The sequence below is a fragment of the Lepidochelys olivacea genome (genome assembly GCF_965140295.1).
Source record: "Lepidochelys olivacea isolate rLepOli2 genome assembly, chromosome: 1".
Classification (NCBI taxonomy): domain Eukaryota; kingdom Metazoa; phylum Chordata; order Testudines; family Cheloniidae; genus Lepidochelys; species Lepidochelys olivacea.
Genome location: NC_140411.1, coordinates 214,090,182 through 214,114,627, shown reverse-complemented (window position 1 = coordinate 214,114,627; position 24,446 = coordinate 214,090,182). Strand labels below are relative to the sequence as shown.

Here is a 24,446-nt window from a genome sequence, read left to right as displayed (position 1 = left end):
AAGTCTAAGTATTTTTCACATATGGATATTCACCTGCCTTTTAAATGGCAACAAATGGGCAGAATCAAAGTTTGCACCTAAGGCTGCGTATCTCAGTCAGAGCAGCCACTTACTGATGTCACTGGGGTTTCTGGTAAAGGGATAAAAAACGTATTATAACTCCCTTCTCCCCCACTTTATATCTTAAACATTCCCATGTCCAAAAGGGGATCCAGAACATGTGTTAGAAAGGGACGCCCCAGTCCTGAGTGCCACAGGAACCTTCCAAGGGTGTTCTAGTCTTTTGTCTGCTGCTTTCCAGCTTTTTATTTATTTTTTGGAGAGTGCCATCTGTTACAAAGGCCTCCAAAGATGCTTTCTGGAGGCACACACACCCCATAGGGAAACCCCACAGTCAGTCTGTGTTACGTTGGTTGCAGGGATCCGGTGCAATGGAGGGGATACCGCTTTTGCTCAGCAGTGGGATATAAGACTTGTCAGAGGTTCCACTTGGCATTACCAAGATGGAGACCAACCACACTGCACATCATTGTAGCTATGTGTACGAGCAACTGACTAGTTGCTCAGATACCAGGGTGATGGGCGAGGTATAAGAAACTATGAGAGTTTGATAGATCCAATGGGGGGATGAAAGAGGGGATCCGGGTCAAGGTGGAGGACCAATCTGGCCAGAAGAATTGAGAAGTCAGATTGGACCAGGAAATACAATCATACAGAGTATACAGAGACTCTGGCCCTGATTCAGCAAAGTAATGGTACCACTCATGTGCTTTAAGGAAAGCACATGCTTAAGTGCTTTGCTGAACAGAAGCCTATGTTCCTAATTATTCATTATTTAACCAAAAAGTGTGACGGACTCTCTGTGCTAGCATTTGCCTCTGTACTTCCTGCTGTAATCAGGACCAGGGAATGTAACCTGAGAGACAGGGTTGCATCTCATTCACCCAATGAAGTTAAAAGGCAACATGCTGGAAACTGGTAAAAGGAAATACTGTTTTCACAGCACATAATTAAGCTGGGGAATTCATTGCCACAAGATATCGTCAAGAACTCACTTTTCATTGCATGCATTTTCAAAATTGATGAATTTTTCATTTTATGAAATTTTCTATAGAATTTTTTATCTTTTTAATTTCCAACTCAGCCATTCCAAATATTATTTTTTATTTCAAAATTGAAAAATGACAAAAAGATACATGTCATTTTGAAAAATTCCAGCCATGTGACTGGCCCCACCAATCAAAACTGGCAATGGGAACAAAAACTACTCACAACCAACCACTGGGCCTCACTGGCTGCACAGGCCACAAAAACCTCTGGCCAAGCTGCACGGGCCACACCTGCCACATCACAAACACCAACAGCCCGACAGAGAAACAAAGACAAAAACACCAGCAACTGAGTGTTTCACATACAGCATCTGTCCATATTTTTCAAAAGAAGAAAAACCCTAATGAGGAAACTTTCACCAAAATGTTCATTTTTAAAATAAAACCATTTTTCAATTAAAAAGAGTTTTGTTCAGAAAATGTTGACCAGCTGCCTTTACTCAAGAGAGAAATATTTTTACAACCAGACCTTTAACCAAGCTCTAAAATATTTTCTGGGTATATCCACAAGGAAAATGTAATCTTACTGCCAACCCCAAGCACTCAAACTCATGAGTCAGGCCCCAAAAAATCTTGAGATTGGCTTAAAAATCATGAGATTTTTAAACAATAAACAGGGGAGCTGTATTTCTTGGCCTTCCAGTTTTGGAGCCTTTGACGTGCACTCAGGTGCCTTTTCAAGCTTTTCTTTGAAATCACAATGGCTAGAAACTTACTTTGTTTCAATGAAAGCTGAAATTCTCGTGAAATCACATAACTCCAGGACCTGGTGTTTTAACAGAAGTGCCAAACAGCATAAGACATGATAAAATCACATGTGTTGTCTACACTATGTTTGTAACATTGGTTCATTTTCTGGTTTTAATAGAAAAGAAATTCCCTTTGGTGGATTCAGGTGTGCTCTCTCTAATCTGACGTGGATTTCTGTGCTCTCCTCCCCACCACCCTGGCACTGAGGGGAGGCGGTGCTCCTCTTAGAACAGTCTTGTACATTTACAAGCCCAGGAAAACAAAATCTGTTCACTCATGTTGCATGGACTTGTGTCTTTCTTTGTGCTTCCTGAAAGTGAGGAAAGATGCTGGCTAGAGTGGGGGAAATGCATTTCTAAATGGGTGGAGGATTAGAGCTATGCTGCAATGAGCTTTGTGAGTTCCAAGGTGGCACCTGGCTTCCCCCAGGGGAGGTCGCTCTCTCCCTTTATACCACACTGATCGCTGTGATATTTGACACTCCTTTTCAGCTTCAGAAGGGTTTTTTTAGTGTCCCATCAGTACACCCCTTTCCCGGAGGGGTGGTGCTGGAGAAGAACAGAACTACAGTCTGAGGCAGCTCAAAAGACATCTGCAGGAGCTGTCACAGTCCTACAGTTTCAAAGTTAAAAAGCAATTTCCCCTTGCCCACCCAAACAAATGGACTCACCTACAGTCAGTAAGTGAGTGGACTTTTGCAAGGCAGCCTTAGAAGCAGGAGAACAAACTGGATGAGTGGGATTTTCAAAAGTGCCTAAGTGACTTTCAGTGGGACTCGTGTTCCTAGCTCACTATGGTATGTCCACACTGTGAGCTGGAGGTGTAAATTCGAGCTTGGATAGACATATCAGAGCTAGTGCACTACAAATAGAGTGTTGCCACAGTGGCACAGCCAGAGGTGCTGGAACAATTTGTGTAGTGGGGGTGCTGAGAGCCATTGAACCCCAGTGTAAACCCTGTATATGATGGAAACCACTTCAGCACCTCTAGTTCCAGCACTGATGGACATGAGCAGTAGGAGAGGCTAGCTGCCCCCAGTATATGCCTAGCATCTCAAACGAGTACATATGTACTCAAGCAGCTAGCCCCTCCCATCGCTTGTGCCTGCAGCTACACTCCATTTTTAGTGTGCTAGCTCAATCAGACCTAGCATGGATATATCCCCTCATGCTGGAAGGTACGCCACCAGCTTGAAGTGCAGACATTAGGTGCTTTTGAAAATTCCACTGCAGTTCTATACCCCCCTAGAATGGATTTGGGTGCAGCCTCCCAAAAGAAGGTGAAGAACCTGAACTGGATTTCTGCACTCTTCGAATGGGCTCTGGGCTCAGACCCCGTGAGCAGTCGAAGAACTGGGACTGGGTTTCCATGCTCATTCAAACATGGTTGTTCTGCAATATCTCTAAGGGCAAGCCTCCAGAAAGAGTCCTATGGTCTAAACAGGTTTCAGAGTAACAGCCATGTTAGTCTGTATTCGCAAAAAGAAAAGGAGTACTTGTGGCACCTTAGAGACTAACCAATTTATTTGAGCATGAGCTTTCGTGAGCTACAGCTCACTTCATCGGATGCATCCGATGAAGTGAGCTGTAGCTCACGAAAGCTCATGCTCAAATAAATTGGTTAGTCTCTAAGGTGCCACAAGTACTCCTTTTCTTTTTATGGTCTAAACAGACTGTCATTCCATTTTATATGAAGATTTGCAATGGGGTCAGCTTGATATCAGTTTAGCACTGCAATTTGTTGAGTCCCTTTGGACTTACCCTATCACAGCAAAGGCTGGCAGCTCCTGCAGATCAAAGGGGAAATCCATTCGAAAGTTAGTTCTGAACAGGGCCGTGATGGTGACTGCGTGAGAGAAGAGAGAGCAAGAGACGGGAAGGGGGGGGGGGGGAAAGTGTGAGAAAGTACAGTCTGCATACTGAATGAGAATATGAGATAGGATCTGTGGGGAAATAGCAGCATGGGCTTGTGTAATTAAAGACTGCATGGCAATGCACACACCAAATTAAGTGTGTGCAGACAGCTTTAACTTGGTGCAAACCCTTAATGTTCTTTTAATTTGTGTGGAGATGGAGGGTAGAGGGTTAATGGAAGTGATGTACTTTCAATCTAACCTCAGTTTGTCAAAGTTTTCTGCTTGGGAATAGTTTCTTATCCTCAGAAGATAAATGGGATTTTTCCTTTCTATTCACTGCATTTCAGTCAGCCCCTGATAAGATCATCCCTGTCACAAATTGACAAGATCACCTCATGGGGACAAAGCTGGGCTCCTCTCTGGGAACTGCATTTACCCAGTTCTCATAAGAGGTACAGAAGGAATTATCACAGTCATAGAAATCAAAGAGGGAAGAGACCAATTAGGTCACATCTTATCCATCAGCCCCTTCCTACCTTCTGCTCCCACACCCTCACTGTTTTCCACTCTAGTTTTAAATGACTCAAGTGATGGGGTTACCACTTCTTCCCTTGGAGGCACCTACCCAAGAGTTAAAACTATAAACATCTACATACTAATGCAAGACGTTCAAAAGCTAAAATCAGTGAACTAAGAAGGTCTTGCAGCAGATGAGGATTTTAATACAATAGGCTTTACGGAAACGTGTTGGAATGACAAAAATTCATGTGATACTGCAATATCTGATTATAAACTATACAGGAAAGGCAAACTAAGCTGAAGAGGTGCGGGAGTAGCTTTGTGACTGAAGGTTTCCATAGAATATGGTGAGATACAAATGTAGAGTGGACAGAACCACACAGCTAAATCTCTAGGATCTCTAGGATTTTAAAATCTCTAGGATTTTAAATCTCAAATTCCAAGATGTAAGAATGTACTACTGGCCTCCAGATGAAGCAAAGGAAATTGAGTGCACAATGTGGAGAGAGATCAGAGGCAGGAAAACCTAATAAATGGTGATAATGGGGGGACTTTAGCTACCTAAATATAAACTGGTCAAACAGCACAACATGACCAAATTTAGAGAAACAATTTCTTGACACTGGGGTGATTGCTTCTGGGAACAGCTAGTTCTAGACCACAAGTGAAGAGAGGTTATTCTCAGCTTACTCTTATGAAACAGAGTTGCTAATTCAAGAAGTGACAGTAGATGAGTCACTAAGGGCATGTCTACACTTACCTCCGGAGCGATCGATCCAGCAGGGGTCGATTTATCGCGTCTTCACTAGTGAAGACGCGATAAATCAACCACCGAGCGCTCTCCCGTCAACTCCAGTACTCCACTGGAGCAAGAAGCATAGGCAGAGTCGACAGGGGAGCATCAGCAGTCAACCTACTGCAGTGAAGACACCGCAGTAAGTAGATCTAAGTATGCCGACTTCAGCTACGTTATTCACGTAGCTGAAGTTGCATAACTTAGATCGATTCTCCCCCTCCCCCCACAGTGTAGACCAGACTTAAGTAACAGTGACCACAGTATAATAAGGCTCAACATCCCAGCGGCAAGTAAGGTACCAAAAAGTGACACTATACTTTAAAAAGGAACACTTCAATAAATGAAATGGTTAGTCAAAAGGCCCTAAAGCTGAAAGCAAAGGAGGTGAAAGCCCTCCAGGTGGAATGGATGCAATTTAAAGAAACATTAGTACTTTCAGAAGACATGTGCACCGTTGAACAAAAAGACAACCAGGAAGGCAAGGAGTAAACAAATATAGCTTCAGGCAAGGCTTGAGAGCCTATCCAAGCCAAACAAAAATCCTTCAAAATTTGAAAATCTGACCCTAGTGAAGCCAGTAAACAGGAAAACAAACTATAGCAGGCATTAAGTGGGAGGGAAATTAGAAGGGCTAAAATGGAGTTTGAAGAGCAAATAGCTGAAGGTGTAAAAACAAGTATATGGGAAGCAGAAAACTGGAGAAAGAATTGGTGGGTCCCTTTGATCACCCCCAGGAGTTAAAGGGAGAAATTAAGGAAGATAAGGACTTGGCTGAGAAGGTAAGATGCATCTGTCTTTGCTGCTGAGAGTGTTGGGGAGATTCTGACCCTGACCTTCTCTTTCCTAACATTAGAGATGAGGTCTCAGAGATTGAGGTGTCAGAGAAGAGGTGCTGGGACAAACTGATAATTTCAAAGGCAATAAATCACCAGGCTTAGATGGTTACACCCAAGAGTTCTGAAATAGTTTAAAGATAAAGTAGATGAGTTGTTAATAAAAAATACACTGTCTCTCATTAACAACAGCCACTGCTTCCAAAGATTGGAGAGTAGCAAATGTACCTATATTTTAAAAAGGTTCTAGAGGTGCTCTGGAGAATGACAACCCAGTGAGCCTCAGATCCATAAACTGGTTGAAATGATCATTAAAAACAATAACAAAGTTTATGATCTGACAGGTTGTAACCTGCATGGATTCTACAAAGGCAAGTCATGTCTCATTGATCTCTTAGAATTCTTTGAACATGTCAGTAAAATAGGGGCCGGTTGACATAATTTATTTAGTCCTGCACAATATGGTAAGAGGCAAAGTGTTCTCATGGAGAAAAAACTGGCTATGAGACTGAAAGCAAAGAGTAGGAGTAAAGGGTCCATTTTCATCATGGCTAAAGATTAACAGTGGGGGCCACAAGGTTCTGTAATAGGTTCTGTTCAGTTTAATATATTAATGATCTGGAAAAGAGGATGAGTAATAAAGTAGCAGAATCTGAAGATGAGAGTTATTTGGGTTAGTCAGGACCAAAGAGGCCTGGGAGGAACTTCAGAGAGACCTAAACACACTAGGGGAATGAGCAACATGGTGGCAAATGAAATTCAGTGTGGATTAATGCAAAGTAACACACAGTGGAGGGAAAAATTTAAGCTGATACACAGTATAGGGTTCTAAATTAACTGTATTAACTCAGGAAGGGGACCCAGGTCTCATAGACAGCAGTGGTGACGTTTTCTTAATGTGCAGCTGCAATCAAAAAAACAAACAAGATGCTAGAATGCATAAGGAATGGGATGAAGAATGATATGGAGAACATTATAATGCCTTGATAGAAATCATGGTACAGCTTCATCTGGATTTTGTTTTCAGCACGGGTCACCTCATCTCCAAAGGATATTAAAGAGCTAGAGGGGGCTCAGAGAAGAGCAATGAGAATGATTGAGGACCTGGAAAAATTCTTGTATGAAGAGAGATTGAAAAGATTGGGACTGTTATCTTAGAAAGGAGTCAAATAACAGGGGACATGATAAAAGTCTATGACTGGTCTAGAGACGGTAGAGCAAGAACTTCTATGCTCCTTGTCACTTAACACAACAACAAGGCGACATTCAATGACACTGAAAGGTGGAAAATTCAGAACTACAAAAGGAAATACTTTCCAACCCAAAGTGGGATTACACTGTGGAAATCACTGCCCCAGGAAGTACTTGCAGCCAAGCACCTAGTAAGATTCAGAAAGAGACTGGACAAGATTAACAAGAATATCCAGGGTTATCATAGTTAATGACAGTAAGTATTGGAAGGGATGTTAAACCCCATGTTTCAGGCCCTAATTTAGTCTCTAACTACTAGGGACTAGTATGAGGCCTAATGTGGGGGGGCAGATCTGCACACTGCAGTGCTCTTATACCTTCATCTGAAGCGGTTGGTCCTGGCTACTGTCAGAGATGGGACACTGGACTAGATGGACCATGCACAGTTTAACAACCCCTCAACATTAGAAGATATTTTCCTCATATCCAGCTACTTAATCTCTCTCTGTCTCCATTATTGCAATATCTGAAACTTTCCCTTTACCTCCCTGCACCATCCTGAACAAGCCTCACCCCCTGTGGTGTTTGTGTCTGCATGAGAATGCATTTACCCTCTTCTGCTACCTGTAGAGTTATTTTGTCCTTTTTCATCATCATTAACCAGTATATTTTGCTCTTTCAATCTTTCCTCATAAATCAGTCCTTCCAGCCTCCTAATCAGTTGGTTATTGCACTTGTCTGAATTCCCTCCAATTTGTTACCTTTCTGCTTGACAGGTACCCAACCAGAGCACAGCATTCCCAGTGTGAGGCTGCAAATACTGTCACCTCCCTGCTCTGGGATGGCATGCCTCTGTGTATGCAGCCCCACATTACATTGACCAACTGTGAATTCTCACCTCAAGGATCCCCCCAGTTCTTGGGGACTCATGTATCTGCATGGTGAATTTTTTGGGTAACCCCAGACACACCTAGGCCTCAGAGGAATCAGGGAGTTAGCTAATTTGTGACAAAAGTTTGCCATTCTCCCGCTTCCTTCCCTGTCTTTGCCTGTTATGTATGCAAGGAAAATGGTGGAGGAAATGTCACATCCCCACTGTATTTCTGGATTTGGGGAAAAATTGGAGATGAAGTAGATAATAGAGGCCTATGCACCAGACACAGAGGTCATGGTTCTAGCCTTACCTGCATCCTTGTTCCACACGGCGAGCACTCGGAAGATGAAGGCACTGAATGTGGCTGCGAAGAAACCACGCCAGTAATTGCGCACGGCAAAGTAGGTGGAAGTGACCTCAATGCTGAAGAGCACCCCTAGATAAAACAGAGATGTTATCACCTGGACATATACTGGAAATCTCCCCAGAATGTCTAGAATCCCGTCCAGCCATCCTTGGCCACTGCTCCCATCAAGTTTGGATCAAAAAGAGTTTGCAAAGGAGGCAGAGTTGAAGGGATGGCAAAAGTGAGAGGGCAGAGTCTCTTGCTGATGGAGGGTATCTCTCTGTGGGGAGGACATAACAGGGAATGAGTGTGGGTGAGGCTGAAACTACAGGGAATGGTCATTGAATTGGGGGTCGGGGACGAAGGTATCCTGAGGAAAGGCAGAGGAAGGGGAGCAGCCACTTGCCTCCAAGTGGTGTCCCGAAGCAGCAGCCAACCCCCACAGCACAGCCCACAGTTAGGACATCAGTGTAATAATACGGCTGCTACTGGTGGAAGAGACAGAAGAGAGACAGACAGACAGAAGACAAGAGGAAAGAAAAGGGAGAGTGAGTGACAAAATTAGACCAAGTGTCACAGCTTGTCACCAACCCGCTATCACTAATGCTTGTGGGGTGTATGTCCATAATCTCTCTCTCATTCCTCCCTCCTGGACACCTCCAAAATATCCAAAGGGGCTGAGGTAAAATTGGGTCTGGAATAAGGCATAGGCACTAGTCAAGTGATGAGGGCACAGTCTCAGCTCTCATTGAAGTACATGTATTTCTAGCCCTCATGGTTGTGAAAAAATGCCCCAGCCAGGAATTCTGTGTTGTGGGGACTCTCACAGCAGCCACTTCATCATGACTGCTGGTGTGGTGTCAGCGGAGGCCCCATATGCAGACCAGTGGGAGCTAAGTCCTTCCTCCTCCAGTGCAGAGGCAACGCGTGGGGCAGCATGGGGGGGGTCAAATGCAGGCAGGGAAGGAGAGGGACTCTATCCTCCTCTCCCTGTGCCTCTCCCCCACCCCAACCCCTGGCACATTCAGCCTCTCTCCCTGGCAGCCAGGCGGGGAGTGGGACGGAGCTGCAGCTGCCAGGGAGAGCAGCCAAACATGCACTGGAGCGGCGCAGAGAGCCCAGCCCCTCACAGATAATGTGGAATGGGGAGAGTGCTGTGGCCCTGGGCTGGGTTCAGGGCGGGAGGGGTCACTAGGCAGGGAAGACATGTGGGGCGATCATGTGTCCTCACATTTACCTTGTGCCCCTCCAGTATGGGGAGGCACCAGTCATGTATTGCCTGTCTGAAGAAAGGGGGTGATGGTCTAGAGACAGGGGAGGCCCCAGTTTTCCCAAAGAGGAGTGCTAGTGGGTCAAACACCAATTCAGCAGATCGCTCTTGTGCGGATGGTCCCTGACACCCCAAGGAGGGTAGAGGCCATAGCTATAGTGCAGGAGCAAGGCCCAAGGGTACCCACAAGTGGGGAAAAGCCTAGGGACCCATCTTGATTTAATCTTGCCCTGTGTGAACCCCTGAAATCCACTGCTTAAAAATGAGGAGAGAGGAACACACCATTCCGTGGTAAAATATATATCAAACAGGAAATTACCTCAGAACAAATCCATCCAAACAGGAAATAACATTAAACATATATCTGAACAGGAAATAACCTCAAAAGGAGCTAGCTAGGACAAGAAATGTCCTCTACTTGCTACCGTGGCAGAAACAGGAAGCTAAATCATGGTTAGGCTCAGAAAAGCCATTATGAAAACATGGTATCTGGGTATCCCTGCATTTATTTGCCTCACCTTCAAGGCTGGTGGGCCCAATCAGTTGGTGAGTCTGGAAGAAGGTTTCATCTCACTGCTGCTAGCACCCCAGCTCATTCCAGCAGTGTTTGCTTTGTGCATGCATATCTCTGATAAGCAGTGAGGGTCCCACAATTAGAGCAGACACAATGAGCTTGGCAAAAGCCAAATGAAATGCCTTTTGCTCCTTCTGTGAGTCTATCAGCTCCACATATGGAGTTTGGGGGGCCGGGAGACTATGGGAAGAGATTCTCCTGTGGTATATCTATCTTTGTAATTGCTACGTGCAACTCTTGTTTCCTCTGTGCTGCAGTTCTGCATGTCCAGGAATCTGCTGTTTGCTGGGTGGCTACCATTTTTGTAAGGGGGCGTTTCTGCAGCCTGTTGCAAAGGAGAGACACACGTTGGACTGTCCCATGGAGAGGCCACTTTCTTTTGTTTTTGTTTTGCTTTCTTTTACCACCTCCCCACAAAAATATTCCTATGGGAAGCACTGGATTCCTCCTCAGGTATTGTCACTGTTGGGCTGTGGTACCCCCGCTCCTTCTAGGGATCGGACAGCACACTCAGTGGCCAGCACTAGAGTTGCTCCACACACCACGTTCACATTCTGCGTGAGCAATGGAGGATTCTTTACTAAGGTTTGGAGACAAGAAAAAGTCCATGTACACTAGGTGCAAGGCTTAAACATGTATATTAATGGATGTTGCAGTCCAGTAGAGAGGTAATGGGCTGTCCACAGGGGTTGAAGTGAAGTGGGGTGGGGGCATTTCTCCCCCTCCTCTGCTAAATGCAGAGGGAGCTCTCCCTCTTCCCCCTGGCTTGGGTAAGCAGTGCCCCTTCACAGCTCACCCTGCTTCTTGGCTGATGCTGTAAGAGAGCCTTCTGCTGTTTTAATCTCCTTTAACCCCTAGTTGCTCCTCTAGTCCATCCCTCTCTTGGAGGTAATTAAGAGTTGGCCTGCAGACCCCACTGGCCCATCATCTGGTGGGAGCCCCTTTGCACTGTTCTCTTGTCATCCAGATAGTGAGAGTCTCATGCCTCGTGTTTGTAGAGGGCTCCTCCTGTGTGGTGTTGCTGGCCCTCAGCCAGTCACAGCCTGCTTCTCTGCTAGACACCTGGCTCTCATCCAGCCTCCTTGTTGCAGCTCTCAGGCTGCCTGCTATCTAGCCTTCCCTCTGAAGCCAACATCAAGCTGTCTCCGGCCTGCTGCTCCATTCTCACACACATACCTCTGTCTCTTTCCCTTAGAAGGATCCCCTGCCCTCTGGATGTCAGGTCTGTTACCAGTCTGCTAAGCATTCAGAAGCCCTCTATTGGCTAGATGCTTAACTGGCTGCTTTTTGTTTATGGCAAACAGTAATGAAATGAACTCTTTCGGATGGCCTGAGCCAACTGGGCTACAGTTTATTACTCCCCTCACTCACTCCATCTAAAGACAGGAAGTGAAGTATTTGTCTCAAGGAAATAACACAGTATTTGAACAACCATCAAACTGTGAATACCCTCAAAATTACCCTGGGCACAGCGTCCAAGTGATCGGAGTAGTGCCTTGGGGTGGGGTGGGCACACTCAGACACCCGCTCAGGACTAATCAAAAGGGAAACATTCTATGACAAATGATCTATGTATCAGTTTTCTCCCTCTTGACTGGAGGCTGTTGCACCTTGTGTACTGTTGCCCTGGGCCTTGCCCATCTAGCTGAACAATAGATATATATCTATATCTCTGTCATACGTGTTATTTAAGAGAGTGGCTCTGATTCAGAAGCAAAGATGTGAGTGATTAACACTCACATTTCTCTCCAAAGCCTTATTATTCTCTAGCTTACTGATAAAGAATTTATTTTGTGCACTAAAAATATAACTTCCTGTTCATGAGTATTATCACTTGCTGCCCATGAGTGATGTCACTCCCCGCCACTAGTGTTTTTTGGTCCTTCCTCTCTATTGTGGAAGGTGGTCTTTACTGATTGTGTAGGCAGACCCATCTTTGGAGATTCGGCCTGATACTTGGGGACTAAATAGGCTCAGCCATTAGTTATGACACTTCCTGCCCAAATGTCACTTCCTCTATGGCATTCCCCCCTCCTTCCCCCCGCCTTGCCTTCCATCCTCCATGATTACATGAAAAAAGAAATAACATTTCACCACAGAACTGGAAAGGAGGTAAGTCTGTGCAGAACTTGTTTTCATGTAGGAGATTCACAGTGAGACAGTTGAGGTGATGTATACAAACTGTTGTATATAAGAATACACTTGCCTCCGAGAGGAGCCCCGAAGCAACATCCAACTCCAACCGCGCAAGCCGCCACCAGGAGTTCTAGCTGCCTGTACACATTCTGGAACAGAGAGCCCAGCCAGAGAAGGGCATGCCAGGGTTAGAGGGAGCACAGCCACAGGGTTAGTCCCCCCATCCTCCAAAATGAAGCAACAGCCAGCAGCAAATGCAGACGTCTCTGCTATGGTGAGCCGGGCTCTACACATTGCCAGTCTTTAGTACAGTAAGCTTGTCTCTAATATGGAGATCTGGTCACTATGCACAGCCAAGGTCTACTGTATTGCTGTGATGTGGTGCCTGCATGCCACCAATCTACTCTTGTGCACCAGTCTCTATACAGATCTGGTCTATATAAACAACTGCTGTAGTTATCTTATATTACACAGCCAGTCTCTGCAGGGAGCCAGTCTGCACAAGCTGTTTCTATTACAGTGAGTCAGTCTCTCTATATAGCATATAGTTAGCCTCTAGGGACACTGCCAGTCTTAATAAACAGCTCATCACTACAATGATCTTTTTACTGTAAAGGGTGTTTCTACAGCAGATATATAGACCACTCCTATGATTAGCAGTGCTCTGTGCATGCACATTCTAAGACAAACTGGTCTTTATGCAAAGCTTTTGGCAAGTCTTTATGTATGGAGAGTGACTACAATGAGGCAGCTTATGGCTTCAGCACTATCAGAATCCAGACTTGCCAGATCATATTCCTAGCCAGTCTGTTCTGTAACTTAGTATGCCACATACCAGGCCAGTACTTATAACTTACTGGACTGTATACCTGGCCACTGTCCATAATCCTGGCCAGTGCATGTAATGTACTGGTCTGTAACACCTTGGTGAACTGACTGCGTTCCCTGTACCAGTATCCTGCCCCCTCCCCCTGCTATGCCCTCCTCCAGAGAAGAAATCATGTTGTCTCTCCCAGGAGATGGAGAGCTTCAGGACAAGTGTACACAGAAACCTGTGCCTTACCTCATACACGCCACAGAAGATTGACATGAACTTGCTGAGCACAGCAGCACAGATGCTGGCAATGTGCACGAAGGGACCCTGTCAGAGAAGAGAAGGGAAAAGATGATGAGGAAAGAGGGTCAGTGCATTGTGCAACTGACATGGATTTAATAAACACAGAAGTTGGCGCACACTTTCCTCTCTCTCTCTCTCTCTCTCTCTCTCTCTCTCTCTCTCTCTCTCTGATCATCTCTGTCTCTCTCCTCCCACCTCTCCCCTCTTTCTCTCAGGTAGGAAATCACTGATTTGAAGGTATCTCAGCATCTTCCTGATAGGTTTGGTCACAGAGACCCCCCCTTGGGACTGTCACCTGATGTGCTGAGATTACCTCTGAGCCCATTTTCCCTGCCAGCTTGGGACTCCAAAACCCTGCCTTGTTGAGCCAGACACACTAGCCTGCTGCAACACAGACCCAAGTCTGGTCCCAAAGCTGCAGACTTTAACCAAAAACTGCTCAGTAGGTCATCTATCTCCAGCACCCAGACACCCAGTTCCCAATGGAATCCAAACCCCAAATACATCCATTTTAATCTGTATAAAGCTTATACAAGGTAAACTCATAAATTGTCCACCCTCTATAACACTGATAGAGAGGTATGCACAGCTGTTTGCTCCCCCAGGTATTAATCATTTACTCTGGGTTAATTAATAAACAAAAGTGATTGTATTCACTATAAAAAGTAGGATTTAAGTGGATTCAAATAATAACAGACAGAACAAAATAAGTTACCAAATAAAATAAAGCAAAAACACGCAAGTCTAAGCCTAATACATTAAGAAACTGCTTACAGATAATATCTCACCCTCAGAGATGTTCCAATAAGCTTCTTTCACAGACTAGACTCCTTCCTAGTCTGGGCCCAATCCTTTCCCCGGTACAGTCCTTGTTAGTTCCAGCTCAGGTGGTAACTAGGGGTTTTCTCATGACTGCAGCCTCCTTTGTTCTCTTCCACCCCCTTTTATAGCTTTGGCACAAGGCGGGAATCTTTTGTCTCTCTGGGTCCCCACCCCTCCTTCTAAATGGAAAAGCACCAGGTTTAAGATGGAGTCCACCATTCTTCCTGGGCTGGCTTACAGGAACACAGGAAGGCTTGCAAGTAAACAGAGCCATTTACAACCAATTGTTCTAGTCAATGGGAGCCATCAAGATTCTAAATGATCATCAATGGCCCACACTTTGCATAATTACAATAGGGCCTCAGAGTTATACTTTATATTTCTAGCTTCAGATACAAGAATGATACATGCATACAAATAGAATGAACACACTCAGTAGATTTTAAGCTTTGTAATGATACCTTACAAGAGACCTTTTGCATAAAGCATATTCCAGTTACATCATATTTACACTCTTAAGCATATTTCCATAAATCATTATGGAGTGCAATGTCACACTTCCTTTAACCCCTTCTCTAGCAAACCTTTTACAGAGTCAGGAAAATGACCAATGGGAGGTCAATGCTGTAGGGAAATTCAGAAACAAAAGCAGAGTGCGAGGTGGGGGGAGAAATGGCCCCTTGTCCATAAAGATAAGCTATTTATAGCCCCTTCCTCCCCAGGGCTTCACAGTGCCCAAAGAGACACCTATACCTGCCTCCCCCTCCCTGGCCATTACTCCACACAGACACAACAGCAACACTCACCTCTTTCCCTATAGGCATGCCACTCCCCAGCCCAGCTGTCAGGCCTACAACTTTGGCCACAAAAGCTTTGAGCGTGAGGTATTCCTTGAGGACCACTCCCCGCATGATTGTTTTCAGCTCAGGAATCCCAGACCCTGAAAAAAACCAGACCAGAGAATGAATAAATAAGCCATAGAAACAAGGAACATGCCATACAGAAAAAGAGACAGACAAAGGCAGATCTTCCCTTGCCCCCTGCTCTCACCAACAGCCTGTGGGGAGACAAGGTGGCAGAAGACAGCAGCAAAGAGGATGAGGATGAGGGGGTAGGTGACCCAGGCCAGGTACTGCATAGGGACACTCGGGTGCAGCTCCTTGTACATCCACTTGTAAGCTGTGGGCAGACAGAGCAGGAGTCAGCGAGAGCAGTACCTCCCCAAAGGGGCTGATGAGCATCAAACAAACCCAGCTCAAAATCAGGATAGCCCCACCGAGAACAATCCAACCACGTTCAGGACTGAACCCTTCAGCAGAAAGGGGTCCTGCCAGCAGACAGCAGGTGTCACAGGGAGCAGTGTGTATTAGGGGGATGTGAAACACAAGGCTGAATGAACCTGAAGACTGAATTCACCCCAGTATAAAGAGGACGTGGGGACTGGATTAGAGGAGCTGTGTGTACGTATGTATCTTGAGAGGAGAAATATAATATTAAATTAACACGACTTCATGGTCAAGCCATACCATTCTACCTTGGTCTGTAACTGTTAAATATCCTAAGCTAAGCAGAGGATGTCTGGCCTATATTTTGAGGAGCAACTTCCAAATAAAATGAATGTTCTGCAAGATCTAGTGTGACTCTTTAGAAGAGGATACTCTCCCCTCTAGGTCAGTACTGATCCCAGTGCCCCAGTGTGGTGCGAGAAAAGCTGTACTCAGGGAGTGGTGTGGGTAACAAACTAGGGGATATTCTGCCCTGGGAGTTAGTACTGACCCCAATGGCACTATGGGGCAATGTGCTGCAGGGAACTGGTGCTGAAGGATGAGGAACATGAGACATTAGGCATAGAAGTGAATTGTTCATGTGATTTATGAGGCAGTTTCATAGCACCTGAATGGGACCCACCCTGCAGGCTCTTGGCGCTGGCATAATCCATTCCCCAGCTCACCAGTGCCATGACCAGACCCAACAGAACCAGGAATATCCAGTCTTCTCCAAGCTTCTTGGTAACATATTTCTGAATGTGTCTAGAACAGTCTGTGGATGAGAAAAAGTCTTGAGACAAGAGGGTAAGCCAGGGAGGGTCAAGAAATATTGAGGAAGCCCCGTGTCTGTCTCTTCTTTCCCTTATTGAGGATGGCAAGATAGCAGTGTGACATTCTATACCTTGGGGGAGCACCCTGTAACCTCCATATTCCTCATTTATATATATTTGTGATCTTGCATATAAAGCAAGCCATGTGAGGTATCAGGGGAAAGGTTATAATCTGCTGAAAGTCATTTTTCTATCCAAATATGTATATCATTAATGCCTATGAAGTTGTGAGATTGTGTATGGTTGTCACTAAACCATGCTGTAAATTGGGGGATCAGCCAGATATTAGCTCCCCAGAGGCAACAGCAAGGAAAATAACCAATGTCCGGGTGGAATGTCAAACAACCCATCAACAACCATTGTCCAGCAAGGGAGTTGCAATTCAATGACTCACCTGAATGCATCATGAGGCCACACCAGGGGAATTGCTCAACCTTGCCTGGAGACTCAGCAATGCCCCCAGACATGCCTGGACTTGTGCTCCCCAAGTACATGGGACTGAGGGTATAAAACAGAACACAGTGGCCACAAGCTGGACCTTTCCCCTGCCCCCACCTACGCTGCAAGCAACAAGGACACTCTGAAGACTCCAACTGAGGGGACTGGCCCAGATTTCAAGGGTGAAATCTGTATACTAGGGACTGCAATATCCAGTGGGGTGAGAAAAACTGCTTAATCTATATGTTGCTGAGTCTAATAGGGTTGAAAATTTAGACAGCGTGCTTATATTTTATTTCTTTTAGTAACTAACTCTGACTATTTGCCTATCACTTAAAACACTTAAAATTTATCTTTTGTAGTAAATAAATTTGTTTAACTATTTACCTTTACCAGCAAGTTTGTATGAAGTGTGTGGTAAATCTGCTTAGGTTTTGCAAAGGCTGGTGTATGTCCACTTTCCATTGATGAAGTGGTGAACCAATTAATAAATCGGCATTGCTCATCATAAGCAGTGCAAGACAGTATATTCCTGGGGTACAGTGCTGGGAGCTTGGGGGATTTGACTCTGGTGCCTTTCTCTATGTGATTCATGAGTGGCTCTGGGAGCATTCATGCAATAAAGCTGGGTGTGGGGCTCCACATGCTGTTGTGTTGAGTGATCACAGTGCCTGGAGGGGCTTGCTGTTGGTTGCTAGCAAGGCATTGTGAGAGATAGCCCAGGCTGGAGAGAGTTCAGGGCACACAGCAGTCCCACACTCTCAGGCTGCACCCTGGAGATCCCATCACAAGCAGCTCCTGTGGAAACATCATGTCTGAGTGCTGGAGGACTCGGCACATATCCCTGTGCTATACAGTACTGCAAAGTCATCTGCAGTATGGGCAGGATGGGGTGTTTAACCTCTTGTGCACCGGAAGGAGAGATCTCCTCAAATGATCCCGCAAGTGTGAAAAGGCCTCTTTCTACAGATCTCCCCCTACAGGAGATCTGTAACCTACTGTGTGATGGAAGGAGAGACTGCTCTGAGAAAAACTATCCCTTGCTGTCACACATATTCCTGCGGGGCAGATGGGAAAGGAAATTTAGCCTCTGTTAGCTTCTCCTCTTCCACCCAGTGGGACTTCTTCCTCCTTCTCCTGGAACAGTGTGCACTTGTCCCCCTTTTGCCCCACTTGAATTCCATCCCTCTGCACCTCCAGCTTGAACTGTCCATCTTTTGGTAATAAAGTGAGCCTGTCTGTCCAGTGCAGCTGAGTGGTCCTACCTTGGCATTTGGAGTACCGCTCCTCTTTGACTTCTGTCTGGCTGTCCTGTTTCTGGGGGCTCTGGCTGTTCCCTTGGGTTTCTTTCTCACCCAGTAGTTTTGCCGCTTCCTTCTGTGCAAAGTCAGAGAGCTGGTCTGTGTACTGCCTATAGAGCTAGAGGAGCCAGAAGAGGGAAAGATGAGAGGAAAAAGCAAGGTTAATGTCCCAATTCACAGACAGAGACAAAGAGACAGCTCCACAGATGGACAGAGAGTACCACAGACAGTCAGATGCACAAACCCAAACAGAGAAGACAGAAACTCAGGAAGACCCAGACAGACAGAGTTTGTCTCATTGTTCTTCTCCTCTGCTGGTCCTTACCTATTGGGAGGAAACAACTTCACACCCAGAGTAGCCCATCCACTGTTCCCTGCCTACAATCGCTCCCCATCATCTCCAGCCACTTAAGACTGGGTGTGACCACTGTGAGCAGCTCCTCTCCACAGCAAGCATGGTCTGGGATTGGGGGGTGGCATGAATATTACATACTCCATGTGACTGATCTTCCCTCAAACATGTCTCCTGTCACCATATTGCTGGGGCCAGGCCATCATCCACAGTCTACTCCAGGGCTACAGACTCCCAACAACTTCCATTCCTAGTAAGGACCAACAGGCTCATTTAGGGCAGAATGGGGCTTTTGCTGACCATCCCATCCTCCCTCCACATTGTGCCAGAATTGGGTGATCGTTAATCCACCAGTGATAGAGCTCAGCTTGAATCTCTCAGTGGTGACAAATCATCTTTCTCCATTGCCTGGACTAAACTATAGTATTAAAGCTGCATTTTCCCTACAATGGTTTGAAATACGGCCTTGCTTTCATAGAATCATAGAATATCAGGGTTGGAAGGGACCTCAGGAGGTCATCTAGTCCAACCCCCTGCTCAAAGCAGGACCAATCCCCAACTAAATCATCCCAGCCAGGGCTTTGTCAAGCCTGACCTTAAAAACTTCTAAGGAAGGAGATTCCACCATCTCCCTAGGTAACGCATTCCAGTGTTTCACCACCCTCCTAGTGAAAACATTTTTCCTAATATCCAACCTAAACCTCCCCCACTGCAACTTGAGACCATTACTCCTCGTTCTGTCATCTGCTACCACTGAGAACAGTAAAGATCCATTCTCTTTGGAACCCCCCTTTCAGGTAGCTGAAAGCAGCTATCAAATCCCCCCTCATTCTTCTTTTCCGCAGACTAAACAATCCCAGTTCCCTCAGCCTCTCCTCATAACTCATGTGTTCCAGTCCCCTAATCATTTTTGTTGCCCTCTGCTGGACGCTTTCCAATTTTTTCACATCCTTCTTGTAGTGTGGGGCCCAAAACTGGACACACTACTCCAGATGAGGCCTCACCAATGTCGCATAGAGGGGAACGATCATGTCCCTCCATCTGCTGGCAATGCCCCTACATATACAGCCAAAATGCCATTGGCCTTCTTGGCAACAAGGGCACACTGTTGACTCATATCCAGCTTCTTGTCCACTGTAACCCCTAGGTCCTTTTCTGCAGAACTAATGCCTAGCCATTTGGTCCCTAGTCTGTAGCGGTGCATGGGATTCTTCCGTCCTAAGTGCAGGCCTCTGCACTTGTCCTTGTTGAACCTCATCAGATTTCATTTGGCCCAATCCTCTAATTTGTCTAGGTCCCTCTGTATCCTATCCCTACCCTCCAGCTTATCTACCTCTCCTCCCAGTTTAGTGTCATCTGCAAACTTACTGAGGGTGTAATCCATCCCATCCTTCAGATCATTAATGAAGATATTGAACAAAACCGGCCCCAGGACCGACCCTTGGGGCACTCCGCTTGATACCAGCTGCCACCTAGACATGGAGCCATTGATCACTACCCGTTGAGCCCGACAATATAGCCAGCTTTCTATCCACCTTATAGTCCATTCATCCAGCCCATACTTCTTTAACTTGATGGCAAGAATACTGTGGGAGACCGTGTCAAAAGCTTTACTAAAGTCAAGGAATAACACGTCCACTGCTTTCCCCTCATCCACAGAGCCAGTTATCTCATCATAGAAGGCAATTAGATTAGTCAGGCATGACTTGCCCTTGGTGAATCCATGCTGACTGTTCCTGATCACTTTCCTCTCCTCTAAGTGCTTCAGAATTGATTCCTTGAGGACCTGCTCCATGATTTTTCCAAGGACTGAGGTGAGGCTGACTGGCCTGTAGTTCCCAGGATCCTCCTTCTTCCCTTTTTTAAAGATGGGCACTAAATTAGCCTTTTTCCAGTCGTCCAGGACCTCCCCGATCACCATGAGTTTTCAAAGATAATGGCCAATGGCTCTGCAATCACATCCGCCAACTCCTTTAGCACTCTCGGATGCAGCGCATCCGGCCCCATGGACTTGTGCTCGTCCAGCTTTTCTAAATAGTCCCAAACCACTTCTTTCTCAACAGAGGGTTGGTCACCTCCTCCCCATGCTGTGCTGCCCAGTGCAGTAGTCTGGGAGCTGACCTTGTTCGTGAAGACAGAGGCAAAAAAAGCATTGAGTACATTAGCTTTTTCCACATCCTCTGTCACTAGTTTGCCTCCCCCATTCAGTAGGGGGTCCACACTTTCCCTGACCTTCTTCTTGTTGCTAACATACCTGTAGACACCCTTCTTGTTCCTCTTAACATCCCTTGCTAGCTGCAACTCCAAGTGTGATTTGGCCTTCCTGATTTCACTCCTGCATGCCTGAGCAATATTTTTGTAGTCCTCCCTGGTCATTTGTCCAATCTTCCACTTCTTGTAAGCTTCTTTTTTGTGTTTAAGATCAACAAGGATTTCGCTGTTAAGCCAAGCTGGTCGTCTGCAATATTTGCTATTCTTTCTACACATTGGGATGGTTTGTCCCTGTAACCTCAATAAGGATTCTTTAAAATACAGCCAGCTCTCCTGGACTCCTTTCCCCCGCATGTTATTCTCCCAGGGGATCCTGCCCATCAGTTCCCTGAGGGAGTCAAAGTCTCCTTTTCTGAAGTCCAAGGTCCGTATTCTGCTGCTCTCCTTTCTTCCCTGTGTCAGGTTTCCTGAACTTGACCATCTCATAGTCACTGCCTCCCAGGTTCCCATCCACTTTTGCTCCCCCTACTAATTCTTCCTGGTTTGTGAGCAGCAGGTCAAGAAGAGTTCTGCCCCTCGTTGGTTCCTTCAGCACTTGCACCAGGAAATTGTCCCCTACACTTTCCAAAAACTTCCTGGATTGTCTGTGCACCGCTGTATTGCTCTCCCAGCAGATATCAGGGTGATTGAAGTCTCCCATGAGAACCAGGGCCTGTGATCTAGTAGCTTCTGTTAGTTGTCAGACGAAAGCCTCGTCCACCTCATCCCCCTGGTTCGGTGGCCTATAGCAGACTCCCACCACGATATCACCCTTGTTGCTCATGCTTCTAAACTTAATCCAGAGACTCTCAGATTTTTCTGCGGTTTCATACCAGAGCTCTGAGCAGTCATACTGTTCTCTTACATACAATGCAACTCCCCCATCTTTTCTGCCCTGCCTGTCCTTCCTGAACAGTTTATATCCATCCATGATAGTACTCCAGTCATGTGAGTTATCCCACCAAGTCTCTGTTATTCCAATCACATCATAATTCCTTGACTCTGCCAGGACTTCCAGTTCTCCCTGCTTGTTTCCCAGGCATCTTGCATTTGTGTATAGGCACTTGAGATAAATGGCTGATCGTCCCTCTTTCTCAGTATGAGGCAGGAGCCCTTCCCTCTCACCATCTCCTGCTCGTGCTTCCTCCCGGTATCCCACTTCCCCACTTACCTCAGGACTTTAAAAAGCATGTCCACATAAATGCCATGATAGGGCTACGTGTTTATCATTTCTTAGCTCAAACGTATGCAGTTTACTAGTAAAAAAACATTTTCACCTGCTGCCAACTTTGCACATTCAGCCTGGTATTTGAGAGTCAAGCTGGGCTCCTTCCCTCTTCATAAACCATAATAAAGGTTCTGCTACACAAATTGTGTCCTCACTGACACCTGTGCAACCACATTGTCTTCAAAGTGTAGTCTTATCTGTGCCTGTAAACTGCCCCCCACCACCTCCCAAAAGGCACAGGTGTCACAGAGAGCCTAATTATGTTGATGTTGTGCAGGATGGAAAGATCCCAGCTTGACCCTCACATCTCAAAGGGATGTTGTGGTGCTGCTTTTAAAAAGAAAACTTTTTTACTTGTAAATGGAGTACAGTTGATCTGGAATCATTGAGATGGTAAATACTAAGGCTATGTTTACACTTTGAGCTGGAAGGTGTAATTAGCGGCTTAAGTAGACATACCTGCACTAGCTCAGACTGAGCTAGGGTGCTAAAAATAGAAGCACAGATGCAGTGGTGGGAGGGGCTAGCTGCCCACAGTATGTGCCTTGCATCTTGGATGGGATCATACTTGTGGCGGCTTGCCATTTGCACCACCATGGCTACTTCTATTCTCAGTGCACTAGCTAAATCAGAGCTATTGCAGGAATGTCTACGCAAGCTGGGAATGACTAGGGTGACCAGATGTCCCGTTTTTAAAGGGATAGTCCCGTATTTAAGCCCCCCTGCAGGTGTCCTGACTTTTTCTTTAAAATGGGTAAATTTTCCCATATTTTCTGTCTCCCCCCACCCCGCATCAGTACTGGCGGGTCCTGCTGCTGGCCAGATCCCTGCTCGTCAGTCACCAGCCCACTAGCAGGGAGCAGGGAGGGGGTACAGTGACTGACGATGGGGGTGCGTGTGCAAGGCTGGTGACGGAGCAAAGATGCAGCGCGCAGGGCCAGCCGCTCCCCCCTCTGGTCTGTCAGCACAGCCCCTGCTACATGCTGGCTTTTGGCCCTCAAGACCCGTCCCGCATCCCATTTCTGGCTGGCACTAACTGTGCATTGCAAGCTGTGGTGGTTAGTCAATGCAGGCAGGCACCAGGCGGCGGCCAGTTACGTGTCACCTTTATGGACTCCCCCTCTCACTGTCCTCTCCCTGCTTTGCCCCTTCACCCCCTAAGCCCCGCTGCTCCTCCATATCGCCCCAGGTGGGGCACATCCTGCTCCCAGCACTGTGCAGAGAACCAGCTCCTGGTCAGAGCTCTCAGCTCATCACAGCCTGGCTGTCAGGCTCCTTCCTTCCCCCACTGCCTCTGGCTGGGCCAGCGCCCTGGGAAAGCTCAAGACCCACCGGCCCAGTCACTGGCCAGGAGGAGCCAAGCCCTACATGTGCCAAAGCCCTGCACAGCACTGGCATGGGAAAGCCTCTCCACCCCTCAGCTTAGCTCTGGAGTTGGGGGGGGGAAGCAATTTCCAGCTTGTTCCTGTATCCTCCCCTGCTGAGCCACCTCTCTGGCTGGTTCACTGAAGGCCCTGAAGTCAGGTTCCCTGGGCCCTGGTGCACAATATGTCCTTAGGGCTTAACCCCTTCCTGCCCATGCTGGAGCCGGGGGACAGGAGGTGGTTGGGTTATGTCAGTGCCCAGCAGCAGCCTGGAGGTATTAGCTGCCTGATCCTGCTGCTGTTGGGGAGGGTTAACGTTGTTCTTCTTGTGATTATTCAGATTTTCTCTTTAGAGAATTATTTTTGTAGAGCTCTTCTTGGCAGAAATATGAAATGTGGGGGGCCTATTTTCAAATAAAAGTTTTTATTCCTCTTGTAAAAAAATAAAATAAATACAAAATTAAAAAAAAAAAAAACAATGTGCAGGGAGGAAGGAACAAGCTGCTTCCAGCTGGGAATGGGGGGCATGAGGGGAGAAGAAAAAGAAATGAACTCTGCAAAGACATGGCCAGGTCATCCCTTCCTCCCCTCCTCCCCTGCTGCATCTGGAAGTAGCTCCTGTCACTTCCCTCCTTCACAGTGCCAAAAGGTTGCTGCTGACCATATTGTGGTGTGAACCCTGGCAGAAATCTTGGGGGGTGGGGGTGGGCATGTGACCCTGCATGCCCCCCCCCATCTGTTGTCTCGGCAAGACATGGCACCAGGTATCGGGAGAGCATTGTCTCATTCTGTAAAGCCCATGGGGGTATTGTTTTGAGCTTAATAATAGTAATAATACAGTGTAAAGGTGTAAACATCCTCAGATCCCTCTCCAGGGAGGCCTGACTCCCCTGTCAAAAGTCTTTAGTGTTTCCACTCCTGCTCTCCTTGCTCGCCTTGTCCCTATGTCCCAGCTGTGGATCCACTCCACCTCACGGGGCTGACTAGTGTGACCCTGCTTCCCCTATTAGAAAAGATGGGCCAAATTCAGATCTCATGCAAAGCAGTTGGTTTCACTGGAGGAGCACACACTTACACCAGGACTGAATTTATCCCTCTATATTTTAATCTAAATGCATGGTCTGCACCCATCCCCCTTTCAGGTGCTATTACTTCTGCAAACCCCATAAACTAAACTGGACTATGCCTGGTAATAGTTGGAGGAGAGACCTTCTGAAAAGGCC

The 24,446-nt window shown here is 46.4% G+C and overlaps 1 protein-coding gene across 1 annotated transcript in view; it reads right to left on the bottom strand.

Annotated features, from left to right (window-relative positions):
- Window positions 1-24,446, bottom strand: part of CLCN1 (chloride voltage-gated channel 1) — a gene marked incomplete at its 5' end in the record, with an annotated part of 53,439 nt that overhangs the window by 16,937 nt on the left and 12,056 nt on the right. The window contains 8 exons of the mRNA XM_084623967.1: window positions 3,620-3,704; window positions 8,238-8,363; window positions 8,680-8,758; window positions 13,317-13,394; window positions 14,999-15,132; window positions 15,243-15,371; window positions 16,101-16,232; window positions 17,994-18,147. Of these exons, the coding sequence (XP_084480093.1) occupies window positions 3,620-3,704; window positions 8,238-8,363; window positions 8,680-8,758; window positions 13,317-13,394; window positions 14,999-15,132; window positions 15,243-15,371; window positions 16,101-16,232; window positions 17,994-18,147 (917 nt within the window). The remainder of the gene's footprint in view (window positions 1-3,619; window positions 3,705-8,237; window positions 8,364-8,679; window positions 8,759-13,316; window positions 13,395-14,998; window positions 15,133-15,242; window positions 15,372-16,100; window positions 16,233-17,993; window positions 18,148-24,446) is intronic.